Source organism: Rattus norvegicus, chromosome 14 (genome assembly GCF_021556685.1).
Source record: "Rattus norvegicus strain SHRSP/BbbUtx chromosome 14, alternate assembly SHRSP_T2T, whole genome shotgun sequence".
NCBI classification, from domain to species: domain Eukaryota; kingdom Metazoa; phylum Chordata; class Mammalia; order Rodentia; family Muridae; genus Rattus; species Rattus norvegicus.
Window position 1 is genome coordinate 83450437 of NC_141547.1, and position 15278 is coordinate 83465714.

General features: G+C 53.8%; 2 protein-coding genes across 8 annotated transcripts in view; one reads left to right on the forward strand and one right to left on the reverse strand.

The window, feature by feature from the left end:
* Positions 1-5808, forward strand: Rnf215 (ring finger protein 215). 4 transcript variants are annotated; one of them, NM_001107234.2, is given in 9 exon segments: positions 23-377; positions 619-762; positions 1361-1432; positions 1513-1598; positions 1996-2152; positions 4433-4552; positions 4629-4772; positions 4927-5029; positions 5116-5808. In NM_001107234.2, coding segments are annotated over 9 exon segments (1140 nt in total). In that variant the 5' UTR covers positions 23-86; the 3' UTR covers positions 5139-5808.
* Ccdc157 (coiled-coil domain containing 157) overlaps positions 5743-15278 on the reverse strand; it is a 19260-nt gene continuing 9724 nt past the window's right edge. The window contains exons 4-14 of one of the 4 annotated variants that reach the window (XR_015636806.1): positions 14408-14579; positions 13107-13752; positions 12436-12513; positions 11906-12096; positions 11274-11450; positions 10974-11142; positions 9130-9269; positions 8650-8738; positions 8287-8561; positions 6745-6880; positions 5743-5878 (exon numbers count right to left, since the gene is read on the reverse strand). Coding sequence is in view for 3 of the 4 variants with exons in the window: in NM_001432845.1 (NP_001419774.1) it covers positions 8312-8561; positions 8650-8738; positions 9130-9269; positions 10974-11142; positions 11274-11450; positions 11906-12096; positions 12436-12513; positions 13107-13752; positions 14408-14579 (1912 nt within the window). In the remaining variant the exon portion in view is untranslated. 4 annotated transcript variants of the gene reach the window in all.

A 15278-nucleotide genomic window follows, 5' to 3' on the forward strand; every position in this document is an offset into this window, starting at 1 on the left:
CCCGTCCGGCGCGGCCTGGCTCACTCGGTTCTCCTGGCCCCCCCGCGGACCTTAGACTACGGCCTCACCACCTCTCCGGTCCGGTCATGGGCCCGGCCGATCGCCCGGCACTGAGGTCGCCATCTTCGCCGCCCCCTCCCCCATCGCCGCCGTCGCCGCTGCTGCTACTGTTGCCCCTGCTGCCTTTGTGGCTGGGCCTGATGGGTCCCGGAGCCGCGGCGGACGGCAGCGAGCCGGAGGCCCGGGCTGGGCGGGGCGGAGCCCGCGCAGTGCGGGTGGATGTGAAGCTGCCGCGGCAGGACGCCCTGGTTTTGGAGGGTGTCAGGATCGGTTCCGAAGCGAGTCCGGAACCTCTACTGGGCGGCCGCCTGCTGCTGGTGAGATCAGTCCTGCCTAAACTTGCCATGACCCTCGTATAGACCCCGCTATCTTCTTCCCGAAGCTAGTCCTTGACAGCCCAGAATGCTGCTCCCCAGCATTCAGGGGTTCGCAAATCTGAGATCCACATGCCCCTTCCGCACTCATTCCTACACCCTGACCTTGTGTGCTTTGTGGCAAACCCTGGCTGCCTCTGCCATTCCCTCTGCCTCTCTCTTCTCATGGTTCCTTGTTCCACAGATGGATGTCGTGGATGCTGAGCAAGAGATACCCGCAGATGGCTGGATTGCAGTGGCATATGTGGGCAAAGAGCAGGTCGCCCAGTTCCACCAGGAGAATCAAGGCAGTAGCCAGAAGGCATATCCCAAGGCTCTGGTCCAGCAGGTGCAAAGGGTGTTTGAGGGAAGGGAAGAAGGAAAGTGCTTTCAAAACATCTGCTAGAGCCAGGCTAACAAGTGGCTTATGAGGAGCCTTCCAGAGAAGCCCTGGGCCCGAGGGGGTTAGCAGACACCAATATGGAGCACGGGAGCAGTGTCATGGGGAGGTGGGAAGATTCTCTGGGGAAAGTGGACCTGTTCTGGTGACAGGACTCAGCAAGGGTGGAGAACGTATTTGCCAGGACTAGGCAAATGACAAGGATTTTGGATCCTACAGAATGGAAGGAGTGTAAGTTTCTCACACACATGAGGAGGTGCAAATTTCTTAAAATCAGGAATATCCCATGGTATGGGAAAGTAGGAAAGTTAACATCTATAAAATGTTGTAATCTATGTTTCATAATTAAGTATTGCCTAAGTCCACAACCATCACCGTGTGTCTCCTTCGACTGTCCTTGTCTCTTTGGCCTCTAAAGCCATCCCTCAGCTTTGGCTTGACTTCAGGCAGCTTATAGCTAGTCTACCCAGAGGTCAGGCTCCGGGGAGCTAGGGCCACAGGTAAGGCAAGTGTGTGGCAGCCTCTCACCTTCTGTCTCCCCCTGCAGATGCGCCGAGCCCTTTTCCTGGGAGCCTCTGCCCTGCTTCTCCTCATCCTAAACCACAGTGTAGTCCGAGAGGTAAACTGGCTTGGGCTGTGCGGGTGGGCAGGCGAGGGGACAGGGGACTGAAGCCTGCTGACCCTGCCTGTCTCCTGCAGTTGGACATATCCCAGCTCCTGCTCAGGCCAGTGATTGTTCTCCATTACTCTTCAAATGTCACCAAGCTGTTGGAAGCTCTTCTGCAGTGAGTCCAGTTTGTTCTGGGTGCTCTGGTGCTGTGGGTCTCTTGCTTCCCAGTGGGCCATGGGGAGGAGGGTGTCTCTGAAGAAGGTCCTTACCTGTTGGCCCTTAAACTGTTGTCTAAGGTTGAAAGCTGGGGGGAGGGAAAGGAGGGGAGGAGAGGCAGGATCTGGGAAAGGAACCGCTCTTTGGGCAGAGGAGACCAGCCCAGCATGAGGAAGCTGGGTGCCTGGTTGACAGGCTGTACCTTGGCCTGGCTGGATTAAAAACATGGGCAAAGAAATCTAGGAAAAGTCTGGGAGCCATATCCTCAGGTATCCACTGCAAAGCCAGGTAGATGAGTACAGGCCTCCCTTCCCAAAGGCCTCCTGTCTGCTCTCCACCCATGATTTTCCTCTCAGGAGGACCCAGGCTACTGCTGAGATCAGCAGTGGAGAGTCCCTTTCAGCCAACATCGAGTGGAAGCTGACATTGTGGACCACCTGTGGTCTCTCCAAGGATGGCTACGGTGGCTGGCAGGACTTGGTGTGCCTGGGAGGTGCTCAAGCCCAGGAGCAGGTAGGTGCCTGTGGATCCTAGGACAGCCTTGCATACCTTAGAGTTGATCATTTAGTAGAGTTGATCATGTAGTCGTAGATTATTAGCAGTGCCATGACACTTGGCCTAGGGTGGTGGGCAGTGGTAGCAGCTGATGCCTTCATGTTCTCTGCTCGGTGGCCTTCACAGCTCTCTTCACTCGTCCCATTTTTTCCCCCCACTGGGGATAGAACACAGGGCTGTGTACAGGCTGAGCAAGTGTTCTGATAGACAGTGTCGCCCCCACTGATCTGTATTTCTAGTCTTGTCTCACTACCTGCATGCATTACTCCCCAGCTCCTGCCCCTGGGCCTAGCCAGTGATCAGATTTTGTTCCTTTTCTCTGTCCACGAGTCCTCGGCTGGCTAGTGGACCTTTCTTCCCTCATCCTGCCTTCCTGCTTTGGATGTCCCCTCGCTCCTCTGCTCCTAGCCCCACTGTCTGCTCAGCATGATTGGGCTCTGCCAGGCTTCCACACTGCATAGGAGGCCCAAGCCTGTATGGTGGGCAGAGTGACTTTGTGTCCTCGTGGCTTTGGCCGTGTTTTGTGTCCAGATCGTCCAGTGCTTGGCTTCCAGGCGTTCAGGGTGTTCGGTCCACAGCATTTCTTGAACCCCAGTCTGTACAGGTTGAAGGGAAGCAGAGAGATGGTCTTCTCCTGGTGCACAGACTCCAATAGTTTGTGACATGAGCCAGTTTCAAGTCAGACGGGTTAAGACCCCAGCTCCTAAACTTTAGGTGACCCACCAGAGGCCAAGTACTTTTGTGTTCCTCACTTACACTCTATCTCTTGGGCAAGATGGGGTGACCTGTGCAATGTCATATGGCCATGGGGGGCGAGGTGTCCGAGTGATAGCTGGGCATCTCTCGGAACTGCCCTGGTGAGCAGTGGACCCCAGGCCTAGCGACCACTCAGAGCTGGGAATGAGGAAGCCATGCTGAACAACATCCTGGCTGCCCGAATGGAGGAGCCCTGCCTGTCTCCTTAGCTGGGGCTTCCGTCCTGGCTGCTCCAGACTACAGGCTTCGGGAAGGCTCTGCCTGGATGGCTGCTCAGCATGGCCCACTGATAGGCTTGCCACACTGTAGCACAGGGCCCTGCCCAGTAGCTCCAGCCAGCACTCAGGCAGGTAAACACGGTCATTCTGTAGGGCTGAACCACAAGCTGGCAGCAGGCACAGACTCTTCCAGGACAGCACAAAGAACCTGAGCCCAGCCCTGGGCTCAAAGGGTTTCCTGGAATAGACGCCACCACTTCACTGTGATTACAGGGGCAAGAGGCTGGGTTACAGACACCTCTCATGACCCCAATGCTTTCACCCCAAGCGAGGGTTAGTTTAACTGCATTCACAGCTCCCAGCCTGGTCTAGGATGGCTCTTTTGTCCAACCATTTCGGGCCCCTCTCCTCTCCTGTGATGGGAGTCGAACCACTGTTAGGAAGAACAGTCCCAGGATTTATAGGACCGTTCGGGCATCCTGCCCTGAGTGCTGTGGCCAAGAGCTACTGGGAAAGCCGAGAGCTTTGAAGTGAATTGTTTTAGTCACAGCACATCTAAACTCTGTGTGAAATGGTGTACTTGTGTAGGAAAGCCCCTGTGGCTTGCTTCTTCAGTCACTTCAGTTCCATTCCACAAAGACTGAGTCTACAATATGACTGTGTCATTTTAAAGGACCTTGAGGACTACCCAGGACAGCGGTGAGGGAGCCCATGGCCTAAGAGTATTAGGAGGGCTGGCCAGGGGGAGCATTCACCCTGAGCATCAGGGGGGATGCTCCTGGAGCAGTAGGCTAAAGGTGTGAGAAGGGACAAGGACAATCGATTTCCACAATGGGAAATATGGCAAGGGACAAGGGTGGGCAGGCATGGCTGTCAGATTGCTGGGGAAGTCCTGGCAATGGGGGTGGGAGGTGCTGCTGGTTGAGGAGAGAGATGATCATAGCACGGAAGCCTTTTCACCAGCTGTGGCTTCAGGTGTGAACAGCAGCTTAGATGAGGGTGAGTGGAGGATATAGGGACTGAGAACAGACAAGGAGGAAATCTATGCTGGGGACAGAGTAGCAGGGTATTATTAGGGAGACATGGGACTCCATGGAGCTGGGGCAGACCCGGAGGAGCACATGGGCCAGTGGGGTGGAGACTTCAGAAGAGCAAGCAGGGAGCCCCCACAGACAGAGACCCTCAGTGTTTCTGGGGGTAGATATTCCTGGCGGGAAGCATGTGGAGCAGCTTCAGTGCCCCTGACATCTGCCTCCCTCCCCAGAAGCCCCTGCAGCAGCTATGGAATGCCATCTTGCTTGTGGTCATGCTCTTGTGCACAGGCCTTGTGGTTCAGGCCCAACGGCAGGCATCAAGACAGAGCCAGCAGGAGCCTGGAGGCCAGGTGGGAGCCACACTGTGGAAGCCCTCATGCCCACCGCCCCTGGGCCTGCAAGACTGTGGCCATCCTCTTCCCGCAGGAGGATTTGTTCAAACGCCGTGTGGTTCGGAGACTAGCATCCCTCAAGACCCGGCGGTGCCGGCTGAGCAGGGCAGCACACAGCCTTCCAGAGCCTGGCGCTGAGACTTGCGCTGTCTGTCTTGATTACTTCTGTAACAAGCAGGTTAGTCAAATCTCCAACCAGAACCTTCTTACAGTCCTTATTGTGGCTGTCAAGAGCATACCAGAGGATGGCCTCAGAGTGCTCTGCACAGTCCTGGTGAAGTGCACTGGTCTAGCCCCCATCTGGAGCCTGTGTCCCTCTTCCCACCCTGTAGTGGCTCCGGGTACTGCCCTGTAAGCATGAGTTCCACCGAGACTGCGTAGACCCCTGGCTGATGCTACAACAGACCTGCCCACTGTGCAAGTTCAATGTCCTGGGTGAGCACCAGGGGCCAGGTGGGATCCTGGGCTAACTCCCTAAGCCCCACCTGATACCTCTCTCCCTGTCCTTCCTTTCCCTACAGGGAACCACTACTCAGATGACTAACTCCCCAGTGGAGAGTCTGCACATCGGGATGGATCCTTCCCAGCCTACACTACAGGAGAGTGGGATGGGCAGACCAGCTAGCCCTGTGGGCAAAGGAAAGGTTCCCACCATGCCCATGATGGATAGGAGGGACTCGCACCTCCAGGCTGAAGACACAGAGCCAGGACCCAGCAGGCAAGGAGAAATCATTAGAGCCCTTCTCTGCAAACCTGGGGTATTGTCCTCATAGGCAGCTCCCACAACTCTGGGAAAGAAAATATGGCCACTACATCTGTCCACAGCACTCTGGAGCTTCGGTGTTGAATTTTATGCTATTTATTGAGGGAGAATATGTGTGGCCATGGGACCCACTGGCATGACCGTGTCTTTCGGGCCATGGCCTAATCAAATCAAAGATGACGTTAAAGTGAGCCTGCTCCACTCCCTGCTGCCCGTCCAGCTGGATTCCTCCAGTCTGACTGGGATCAGAGGCCTTAGAAACCATCTAGTGCTGTATTTCTTGGTTGGCCTAAATGTTACTGCAGGATACTTGAGGCCACAGAATACATGTGGTGCATCTGCCAAGGGCATCATTACAAGAAAAAAACAAAAACACAAAAACAAATGTTTGGGTAGGGAAGTTTTAATAGTAAAATAAACATGGAGTATATTTTAACATATAAGACATAAATCTGTGTGATGTTTTAAGATGTTAAGGAAAAGATGGATATGTGGTGGCATATGCCAATAATCCCAGAAACCTGGAGTTGGAGACAGGAGGATTAAGAGTTCAAGGCCAGCTGGGCACAGTAGTGTACCCCTTTAGTCCTAGCACTGGTGAGGCAGAGGCAGGCAGATCTCTGTGAATTCAAGCCCAGCCTGGTCTACATAGTAAGTTCCAAGACAGCCAGGGCTACACAGAGAGACCCTGTCTCAAATAACAAAACAAAACAAAAAGTTCAAGGCTAAACTGGGCTCCTGGGCAGTCCCTGTAATCCCCTTGTTCTGTAGCCTCTGGTAAGGGAAACCAGAGGGTCATGAACTCTCGATCATCCTTGGCTGCATAGACAAGCCTGGGCTACTCTCAAAGAGAAAAACAGACGAAAACCAATCACCTTGGTTTCTCTTGCTGGGAACAGTAGAATCCTTACATTCCTCAAGGCCTTGCACTATCTTTAAAATGTTGACTCTAGAAATTCTAGCCCCTGTGAGTAGGTTATGTAGAGTGATCTTCAGATGAGAGGCAAGGGCTGGGGCATGGCGCGAACTGGTAGAGAACCTGCCTCATATGCACAAGGGGCCTGAATTCTGTTCCAGCACCAAACGATAGCAATAGAAATGAGAAAAGCAACTGGCCAACACATGAGCCCATGGGAAGCAGGAGGTGGTCAGGGGCTGAAGGGGATTCCATGCAGGAGACACCATTCCCTGCTGCACATTCCCCCTTTCTCACATTCTCTGCTGCACCCCCTTTTCTTTCTTTCTCTTTTCTGTTTGAGACTGTGTCTGTATGTGGCCCTTGCTGTTCTGGAACTTGCTATGTAGACCAGGCTAGCCTTAAACTCAAAGAGATCCTCTTGCCTCTGCCTCCTGAGTACTAGGACTAAAGGTGTGCTACCATGCTCACCTCTGCTGCCTTCCTGAAGGTGGGTGGTACAAGTCAGGGCCAGGCAAGAGCAGCAGGGGGTAGGGACCTCAGCACCACAGCCCAGGTCTAAGCATCCAGCTCTGTCCCAGCCAGGAGGACTCTGGCCAAGAGCCATCTAAAAGGAGACATATTGAGTGATACCTTAATTTTCTCCTCTGAGCAAAGGGCCTGGTCGAATTGACTTTTGGACTTTTTTATTTTTCCTATTCTATGCCTGTCCATCTCTTGTCTGAGTTAGGTTCTCACTATATGGCATAGGCTAGCCTCAAGCTCTCAATCCTCCTGTTTCAGCCTCCCTAGGGTATATGTCACCTAGAGGAGAAGGGTCTGGCCTACTAACTGGCACAAGTGAGAGCTAATAAGAGGATGTTTGAGTCAGCAGAGGCCTGGAATATTCAGCAGTCACAAGGCCTCTCTCGGAGCTATGCCCAAAGCAGGCTCTCCCCTGGTAGAGTGACTCAGAGTATTCAGTCTGCCCCAGACCCCCTGGGCTGTTAAGAAACAGAGTTGGGCCAGCGGTGGTGGCACACACCTTTAATCCCAGCACTTGAGAGGCATAGGCAGGTGGATCTCTGTGAGTTCAAGGCCAGCCTGGTCTACAGAGTTCTAGGACAGCCAGGGCTACACAGAGAAGTGCTGTCTTGAAATACACCCCTCCCAAAAAAAGAAGCAAGTTGGGAGACCTGACCACTGATCCTTCACTGTAAACTTAGGCACTCAACCCTACTACACAACAAATAATGCCACCCACACTGGTTAGTGTGCCCTGAGAAAATCTCAGGAAAACTTAGAGCCTGTCCATCACAAATGTGACTCAACACAGGCTAGTGGCTTCCTTAGAAAAGTGACCACATGTACATGGTGTGGCGGTAGCATCCTTGTTTGATCTTGTGTCATCCTGAACTAGGTGAGCCCCAAAGTCTAATTTTCATCAAACCATGGATGGCTAAGGTATCCAAAGTCCTGGACTTTCCTCCCATGGTTTGGTGGGGCTCTGACCTGTAGGGCTTGAGAGGGACCTCGCAGCAGTTCCTAGAGGAGCAAGCTCTTTGGTGAGCTGCCTGATGCCCTTTGGTCTGCATGAGATGCAGAGCTCGGGTGGGCGACAAAGGCAAAAACAACACTGTTCTCTGCCTGCCTTGCTGAACCAGAGGGCGAGCAGCAAGCTCCTGGCCTCTGGCTCCTTATTTCAGATGTGTGCTCACACCCGAGTCCTAACCTGAGTGCCGTCAGGAAACCCAGTCCCCTCAGCCCTTTCTATGGGAAGGCTGTGCTTCACTCTGCTCAGGTGACCTGGCTACCCCTCAGTGTGGTCCTCCCACAGGCCCATCTGGAGCAAACAGGAAGCTCCCAACTCAGTGCCAGGCTTCTGTTGGCCAGCGACCTGCATGGTGGGATCACAGAGGCCCTTACCCAACAAGAAGGGAAGGTCTGTTCCCCCAGCTCAGCCACGCTGAGGCCAAGATAGCTGTGGGCAGATGGCTGGGGCTTTTATTCCATGGGGGGTTGCTAGCCACCTACCCTCCAGCCCTACCCCTGCTGCGGGTTACATGGGCCGCTCCTGGGGCTGGTATGGAGAACCAGCCTGACCTCTGTTCGGTGAAAGCTTTCTCCTCAGCCTGGCCAAGGCCCTTATGGGGTTCTGGGTGCAGGTGGCTGAATGGGCTCCATCCCCCGAAGAGGACTTGCTGGGCAAGCTGCCAGGCTGCCGAGAGGGGGATGTTCGGGGCCCGCCTGGATGGGTCTTGCCTGAACCGCTTGTCTTGCTGCCAGGAGACTGCCGTCTGCCTGTGGGTCTGAGGGAAGACAGGAGCAACATCCCCTGGATCAAAGGCACCATACTTCTTATGACTTATCTGCCCAGCCTCCAGGAGTCTTACTCACCCTGACAATGCACTCTGGGCCTGGGCTGGGGGTATTGTTCCCTGGATGCCCTTGTAGGGAGAGGACCAGAGCTGGCCCTGCGAGACCATCTGCAAAAAAGATAAAGCTCAGAAGGGCCCAGGAGCCCCTCCCTACACTATAGAGAGCTTCAAGGTAGACAGGAAGGCAGAATCCCAAACCAAACTCACAAGTCCTCATCACTAAGAGACGGCTTGGGAAGCCACCCGAAGGCCATCCTCACCTGCAAACCCTTGGGCAGGCAATATATGCTGACTCTTGAAGTAAACTAATGAGGGGCTGTGGTGGGATTGCGAGCTGGAAGGCTTGCCTTTCATGTCTCATACTTTTTCATGTATGGAAGTAATTTTTCAGTTGTAGCCTAAAGCCACACTGTCATGAGGTATGCTCACGTGGCACAATCTCAAATCCTGCCTGGTGGGGACCCTTTCCAAATAAAATACCAAGCCCTTCAAAGGTCACCTTGAGGCCTCCCTGCTGGGCCACCTCCCGGATTTTGGTCAGCATGGACTGGAGCCGCTTGTTCTCCTCCTGTAGGACCTGGATTCGGATGTCATTGGCTTGCACTTGCCTCTCCATGTCATGGGTGACATTGCTAGAGCCTGCAGAGACAGATTTGGAGTCCCACCTCACTAAGTCTGCCTCCGTCCGATTGGACAGGACCTCAGAGGTGGAGAGGCAGCACTCCAGGCATCCAGCACATCCTCCTCCTCAGGCCTTTCTTCCCACCCTGATGTCAACCTGCTGTGGCAGTGAGAGGCACATTTTAGAATCTGAGAGCTACGTGCGTCCTAGAATTGGCAGATTTGGATGTTGAGTAAAGCAGTGGATCTGGCCTGGAGAGGTGGCTCAGTGGTTATGAGCCCTGGCTGCTCTTCCAGAGGTCCTGAGTTTGATTCCTAGCAACCATTGTGGCTCACAACCGTCTGTCATGGGATCTCATGTCCTCCTCTGCTGTGTTGACATAGCACTTATATACATAAAATACATGAATAAGCCTTTAAAAATAGAATGGATTTCCCTTATTGAAGGCTTGGCAATGGTACTACTGGGACTTGGGTCACAGGAGGTCATCATGTGTGGTCTTCCTTACACTGTGGTGAAATGGATGAAAGTGCCCAGCTCTATAAACTCAAGCAAGTTGCTGCCCATGCTACATCTCAGTTTCCTAGTTTATACAAAGGGTGACAGGCTGGACATGACTCAGTGGTTAAGAACACTTCCAAAGGACCAGGATTTAATTCCCAGCACCCACATGGCAGCCCACAACTCCAGTTCAGAGGATTTACCCTATCTTCTGGCCTTCAGGCACCAGGCACCAACACAGTACATAGAGATAGATATACCCAAGTCATCTATACACACAAAAAAATGATTTTTAAAAAATCTGTAGGGCAGGTGAGGTGGCTCAGCAGCTAAAGAAAGATATTTGCCACTAACCCACCCGAGCTTAGTTCCTGGACACTTAGACCCCTATGGCAGAAGGAGAAAAGCAACCTCCACATTTGTCTTCCGCCCACACTCCTGCTGTGTCAGGTGCACACGCACAACTAAAATGTACAAAAAGGCTTTCATTTTAAAAGAAGAGGGTCTAGGTCAACCTCAGGAGGCAGTTGTGGGCAGCAGACGGGGCTGGCACTTAGCGCTCAGCAGTGACGAGTCACTGTGACCAGCTGAGCATCACTGGATCTCCTGACAGCTGTGGGAGGAATCCATCCAACCTAGGGCCTTAGAACTCTAAAAATGCTGACAGGAGAACAGAGATCATCTGACAGGATTCTGTGCCAGGGTAGGTGCCTAGTGCTCCTGACCATGGGGTCCAGGATAACTGGACAGTTCACGCTGTGTCCTTGAAAATGGCCCCTTGTACATGACATTAGGAAGGAAATCTGGGGGAGTTGAGCAAAGCCTGGCATGTGAGCAGAGCATGTGCTGAAGGGAGACAGGCCTTGGCCTGGTCCACTAGGGAGGAAGGCCTCCTCCTGGTCCACTAGGGAGGGAGACAGGCCTCGGCCTGGTCCACTAGGGAGGGAGACAGGCCTCGGCCTGGTCCACTAGGGAGGGAGACAGGCCTCGGCCTGGTCCACTAGGGTGAGTAGGGCACTCACTTTGCCCTGCATTTCTGTATGTCAGCTCCAGGGAGGTGAGCAACAGATGAAGTGCTTGTGGCTCTAGAGCCACACAGTTTACCCTCCTGCCCCCACCTCCACTTACTGAGGTAAGAACTGTAGCAAACCGCACATCTAGGCAAGCTCCATGCCCACCTAGGCCCCACCCTACCCTCAGCAGTACCCCCAGACTCCTACTTTGGATCTGGGCCTCCACTGGCTGGTGCAGGTCTGGGAAGGCCACCAGCAGTCGCTCCCGTTCCTTCAGTTCCTCCAGCTGCTGCTGCAGCTCTGAGATGGTCAGCTGCAGGTCTGTAATTACCTGTTCCAGGTCCTGTTTCTCCTGCTGCAGGCTCTGCAGCACTTCCTGGGGGCAAAGAAAGCTCAGACCTGGCTCTAAGCTCCCTTGGGATACAGAAAAGGCCCAGGGACACTCAACAAGGTAAGCGGCTCCTCAGAGGTGAGGACTGCTTTCCCTCTCACCCTACCCCACTGCACCTGCTGGGCCTGCAGCTGGCACTGTCCCTGTTCCCTTTCGCTCTGGAGGCTCTGCAGCTGCTCCTCCAACTCAGACCGCTGGACCTCAGCCTCATCCAGATTGCCCCGCAGCTCTTCCCGCTCCTGGTCCAGACAGTCCAGCTGCTGCAGCAAAGTCCTCTGCTTGGCCTGCAGGGACTAAATAGGGATGGGTAGGCAGGGCAGATGTAAGGACCCTGTGGCCAAACTGGCCACCCTGGACTAAGGAGGCTACGGTGTGGTTGGTATCTGTGTTATGTTTGGATGCAGAGATCAGCACGCAGATGTTAAAGTGTGGAAGGAAGGCAGCAGGTGGATGTTCACCCAGTTGGGGTGAGACCAGGACCCACTGTTTAGAAGGTAGTGGATAACCCAACTTCTTTCCAGTCACACAGTCCCCACTCAAACAGGACTCTTCTCATTAAGTCTCCAGTGTCACATCTGCCTGTATCACTGAAACCCTGATACCCTGGCACTGCTGGGGCAACTTCTTTAACCTCACCAAGCTCAGTTTCTCCACCTAATGCGAGACCACAGGATTATCTACCTCCTCCTCTTGCCACAGGAAGTAAAGATAAGAGTCTGAAGCTCAACGCCTGGACCATAGGCCTCACCTCCTGATGACGGACCATGCTGTCGACGCGGGCCTTCTCCTTGTCCAGCTCTGTGCTAGCCCAGCGGATCTGCTGGCTAGCCCCATCCAGCCGCCCTGCCAGCAGCTGCACCTGCTCCTCCAGCTGCTGCACCTGTCTCTCAGCTGCCGCCCTACGCTCACCTTCCTCTTCCAGCTGCTGGGCCTTTGCCTCTGTAGGATTGAGTGAGCAGATACAAAAGGAAGCCCTGGGTGGGAGTCTCTAAAACACCTCTGACTGGGACTATGGGAGGTCACATCACAGATCTGAAGCCCAGATCACAACACGGGGCTCAGGACCCCATGAGGTGGGTCTGGAATAAAGAAGGCACTTTCTGCCCACTGATATTGTGACTCTAGTTGGGATCATCATCAAAGCATAGAAAGTGAGACCCTTCCTCCTATGGTTCCCATTCTCTTTGCTCTAGGAGCTTGGAATGGAAACAGAGGTATTTGTCTGGCTATACAATGAGTTGGAGATGTGGATGGGGGTAACACAAAGGGGCTTCTTACCCATGGCCTGCATGGACTTCTGCTGCTGTTTCAGGTCTTCCTCCAGAATGGCCACCTTTGTCTTTAGGTCACATGTTTCTATAGCAGCCAAGAGAGAGGCCTTTCAGAGGATCACTTGGGCCCATGGCCTTTAAGCCCCAGTGCAGCCTGTATGGTCAAGGGAGGCCTGGGGTAGTTCTAGGCGGCCTTGGGCCCTGACATGCTCCACAGGCTGGTGGCTCCATTACCTATGCTTCTCGGGACTCAGTGATCTCCATGGAGACAATGGTGAGACTCAGAAATGACAGTGACTTCTGACCCTAAGTCCTCAGCCAGCAACAGTGGGCCCCAATGCCTTCCTTTTGCCAAGAGCTTTTGCCAAAGCCAAGAGGCTGCTCTGCTAAGGGAGGGGTGTGGGGTAGGCTTGGTAGTGAGAACCCTCTCCCCTTCTTATGGGATAAGTCTGAGGCTGGAGTCCAGGAATTATTCCTTAAGAGGACAGAGTTCCAGCTGCTCAATGTCCCCAGCTGGATATCTACACCCTTCCTGCTGCCTTCCTGTCCCGGAACTTCTGGCCATTCCCCAGCCTGGGTTTCTTCCATGCAGACTATTGGGACTCAAAGCCTGGTCTGACTGGGAGGAGGGATGGTCATCATAAGGTCATGCCAGTGCCTGGCCTCTGGGGAGTAGACCTGTGAGCAGCTGGTGCCTGTCATGCTCGAACTGGGCCAGGGTCCGCTTAGCCTCTTCTGTCTGCCGCTGCCGCTCCCCTTGCTCCTGCTGCAGGGTCTGTTCCAGTTTGCTCACCTGCTTCCTCAGTCCATCCTTCTGCCCCTCAGCCTCTTCCAGCTGGGCCCTAAGGGGCCCAACAAGCTGGGTGAGGGCCCCCACGTGTTTATTGAGACGAGTCAGGTCTTTGCTCTGCTCTGCTGCCCAGTGGCCCACGGTGGCAGCTGGCAGTGGTTTAAGCCCCAGGCTGTCCTGCACCAATCTCTGGAACTGGCCCAAGGATGAAGGCAAGTTTTGGCTCTGACATAGGTTGATAATCACCTTGCCCACCTCCCATAGGCTGCCCTGGACACTGGTGCAAGCATCACAGGGTACCAAGGCTGTCTCGACGGTCTGGGAGTAGACGCTCTTAGTTTTCTCAGAGGTCCCACCTGGGCTCCGCAGGGAGACTCTGACAGGGAGGCTCTGCAGCCCTTGGCAGATCAAAGGCAAACCTGGCACGGGGGAGGGGGGCTTGATGAACTTGGCAGTCATACATTCAGGGCTCCTGGCTGGTTCACCCTTAGCTGTGGGCTTGGTGATAGAAATCTCCCCTTGGTTTGTTCTTTTCTGGGGTCAGGAAAAGAAAGGGAAGGCAGGTGAGAGAGAGAGGCATGGGAGATAACCAGCTCTGGGAGATATTGGTGACAGCCTTGTCCAATGCTTGAATCTTCAGGTGCTAAGTAAACTTGCATAAATCACAGAGAACCTCCTTTTTCTTTCTGACTCAACCAAGGCCTGGCCTCCTCTCTGCTCGTACCCTAGGCTTTACCTGGTCAAATATGCAGGGGACTGAAAGGGAATCGGCAGCATTACAGCTACTTGCTGTTGGGTTCTTGCCTGCTCTTATGCTACTCTAACCTGTCTGTGCTAGGCCCCTCTCCCTTGCAGTGACAGTGTCCTTTCTCTCTCAGGGACTGTGTGAGAGACTGATGCCCTGCTATCAAATCAGGCTCATATAAACCCCATATTTGAACACACTGAGGTTCAGAATGGGAAGGCATTTTCTAAAATCTCCCTGTATAAGTGGGCAAATCCAGGAAACTATACATGGCTCCCAAGGCTTGCTTTCTTAACTGCATAGCCAGCAAGCCTTGAAAGGGAGACTCTAGAGTTTGAATGTTCCGTGTGGGCGCAGCAGATGGGGTCCTTGAGGTGGTGTGGTAAGAAGCTAGAATTGTAACGGCATGTGAGGGCAACCACAGTTAGGGCCAGGATGACCCACCTGGGGGACTACCTGCTGGTAGTGCATGCCCAGCCTAAGCAGGTTGCTCCAGAAGCGCCTTACTGTAAGCCCCACGGACATGCATGGCCCTGCAACCCGGGCAGGAGGCATCATCTGCTCCAAACTGAGGTTCTCCACGTAGCTGGCACAACTCTGAAGTAGCAGCAGGAGCCTGTGGGCAGAGTTGCTAGGGTGGGCTGAGGCCAAGGCTGGTACAAACACAGTCTTCATATAATTGGGGGCTTTGAGTTCTGGGGGATTGACCTGGAGGTCAAGAACCTAGAGAGAGTCCATGCCAGCTTCATGTTGATTCACCCAGCGCCCACTCCCCACAGGATGCCCCTGCGGCTTCCTGGATGGCAGAGCTCTCTGCCTTGCTCCTCAGTTGACCAAGGAGCTGAGGAAAGACAGCCTGGCTTGGAAAGTTCTGGGTGAGTAGCTGCCTCCCTTTACAGATGGCAGAGCAAGAGCATCCGTATGTCCCGGGGCAAGCAGGGCAGCGAAAGGGCATGCACACGTTTTCCTGTTTCCAGTCAGAGGCACCTCCTTCAGGCTCAGTAGTCTTTGTGACAATTGAGACTTGGGGTGAGGGCAGCTAGGCCTCTTTATGCTCAGCTCAAAATTCAAGTTTAGAGTAAGCACTAATGTTAGGGAACACAGGTGTTGGAAAGTATACATTTTCATGGCCAAGACTTACCTTAAAGGTAGAACTATATGTTTGTAACACACACCTGGAAGGTAAGGGATTGGGGTAGGAGTAGCATTCCAACCCTGAGGCCTTAAGAGGAGGTACCCACAGCCTGCAGGTCCAATCTGTGGGCCATGTGGACAACACTGGAAACAGTCTGTGTTCTCTGAGAGTGGCCTATGG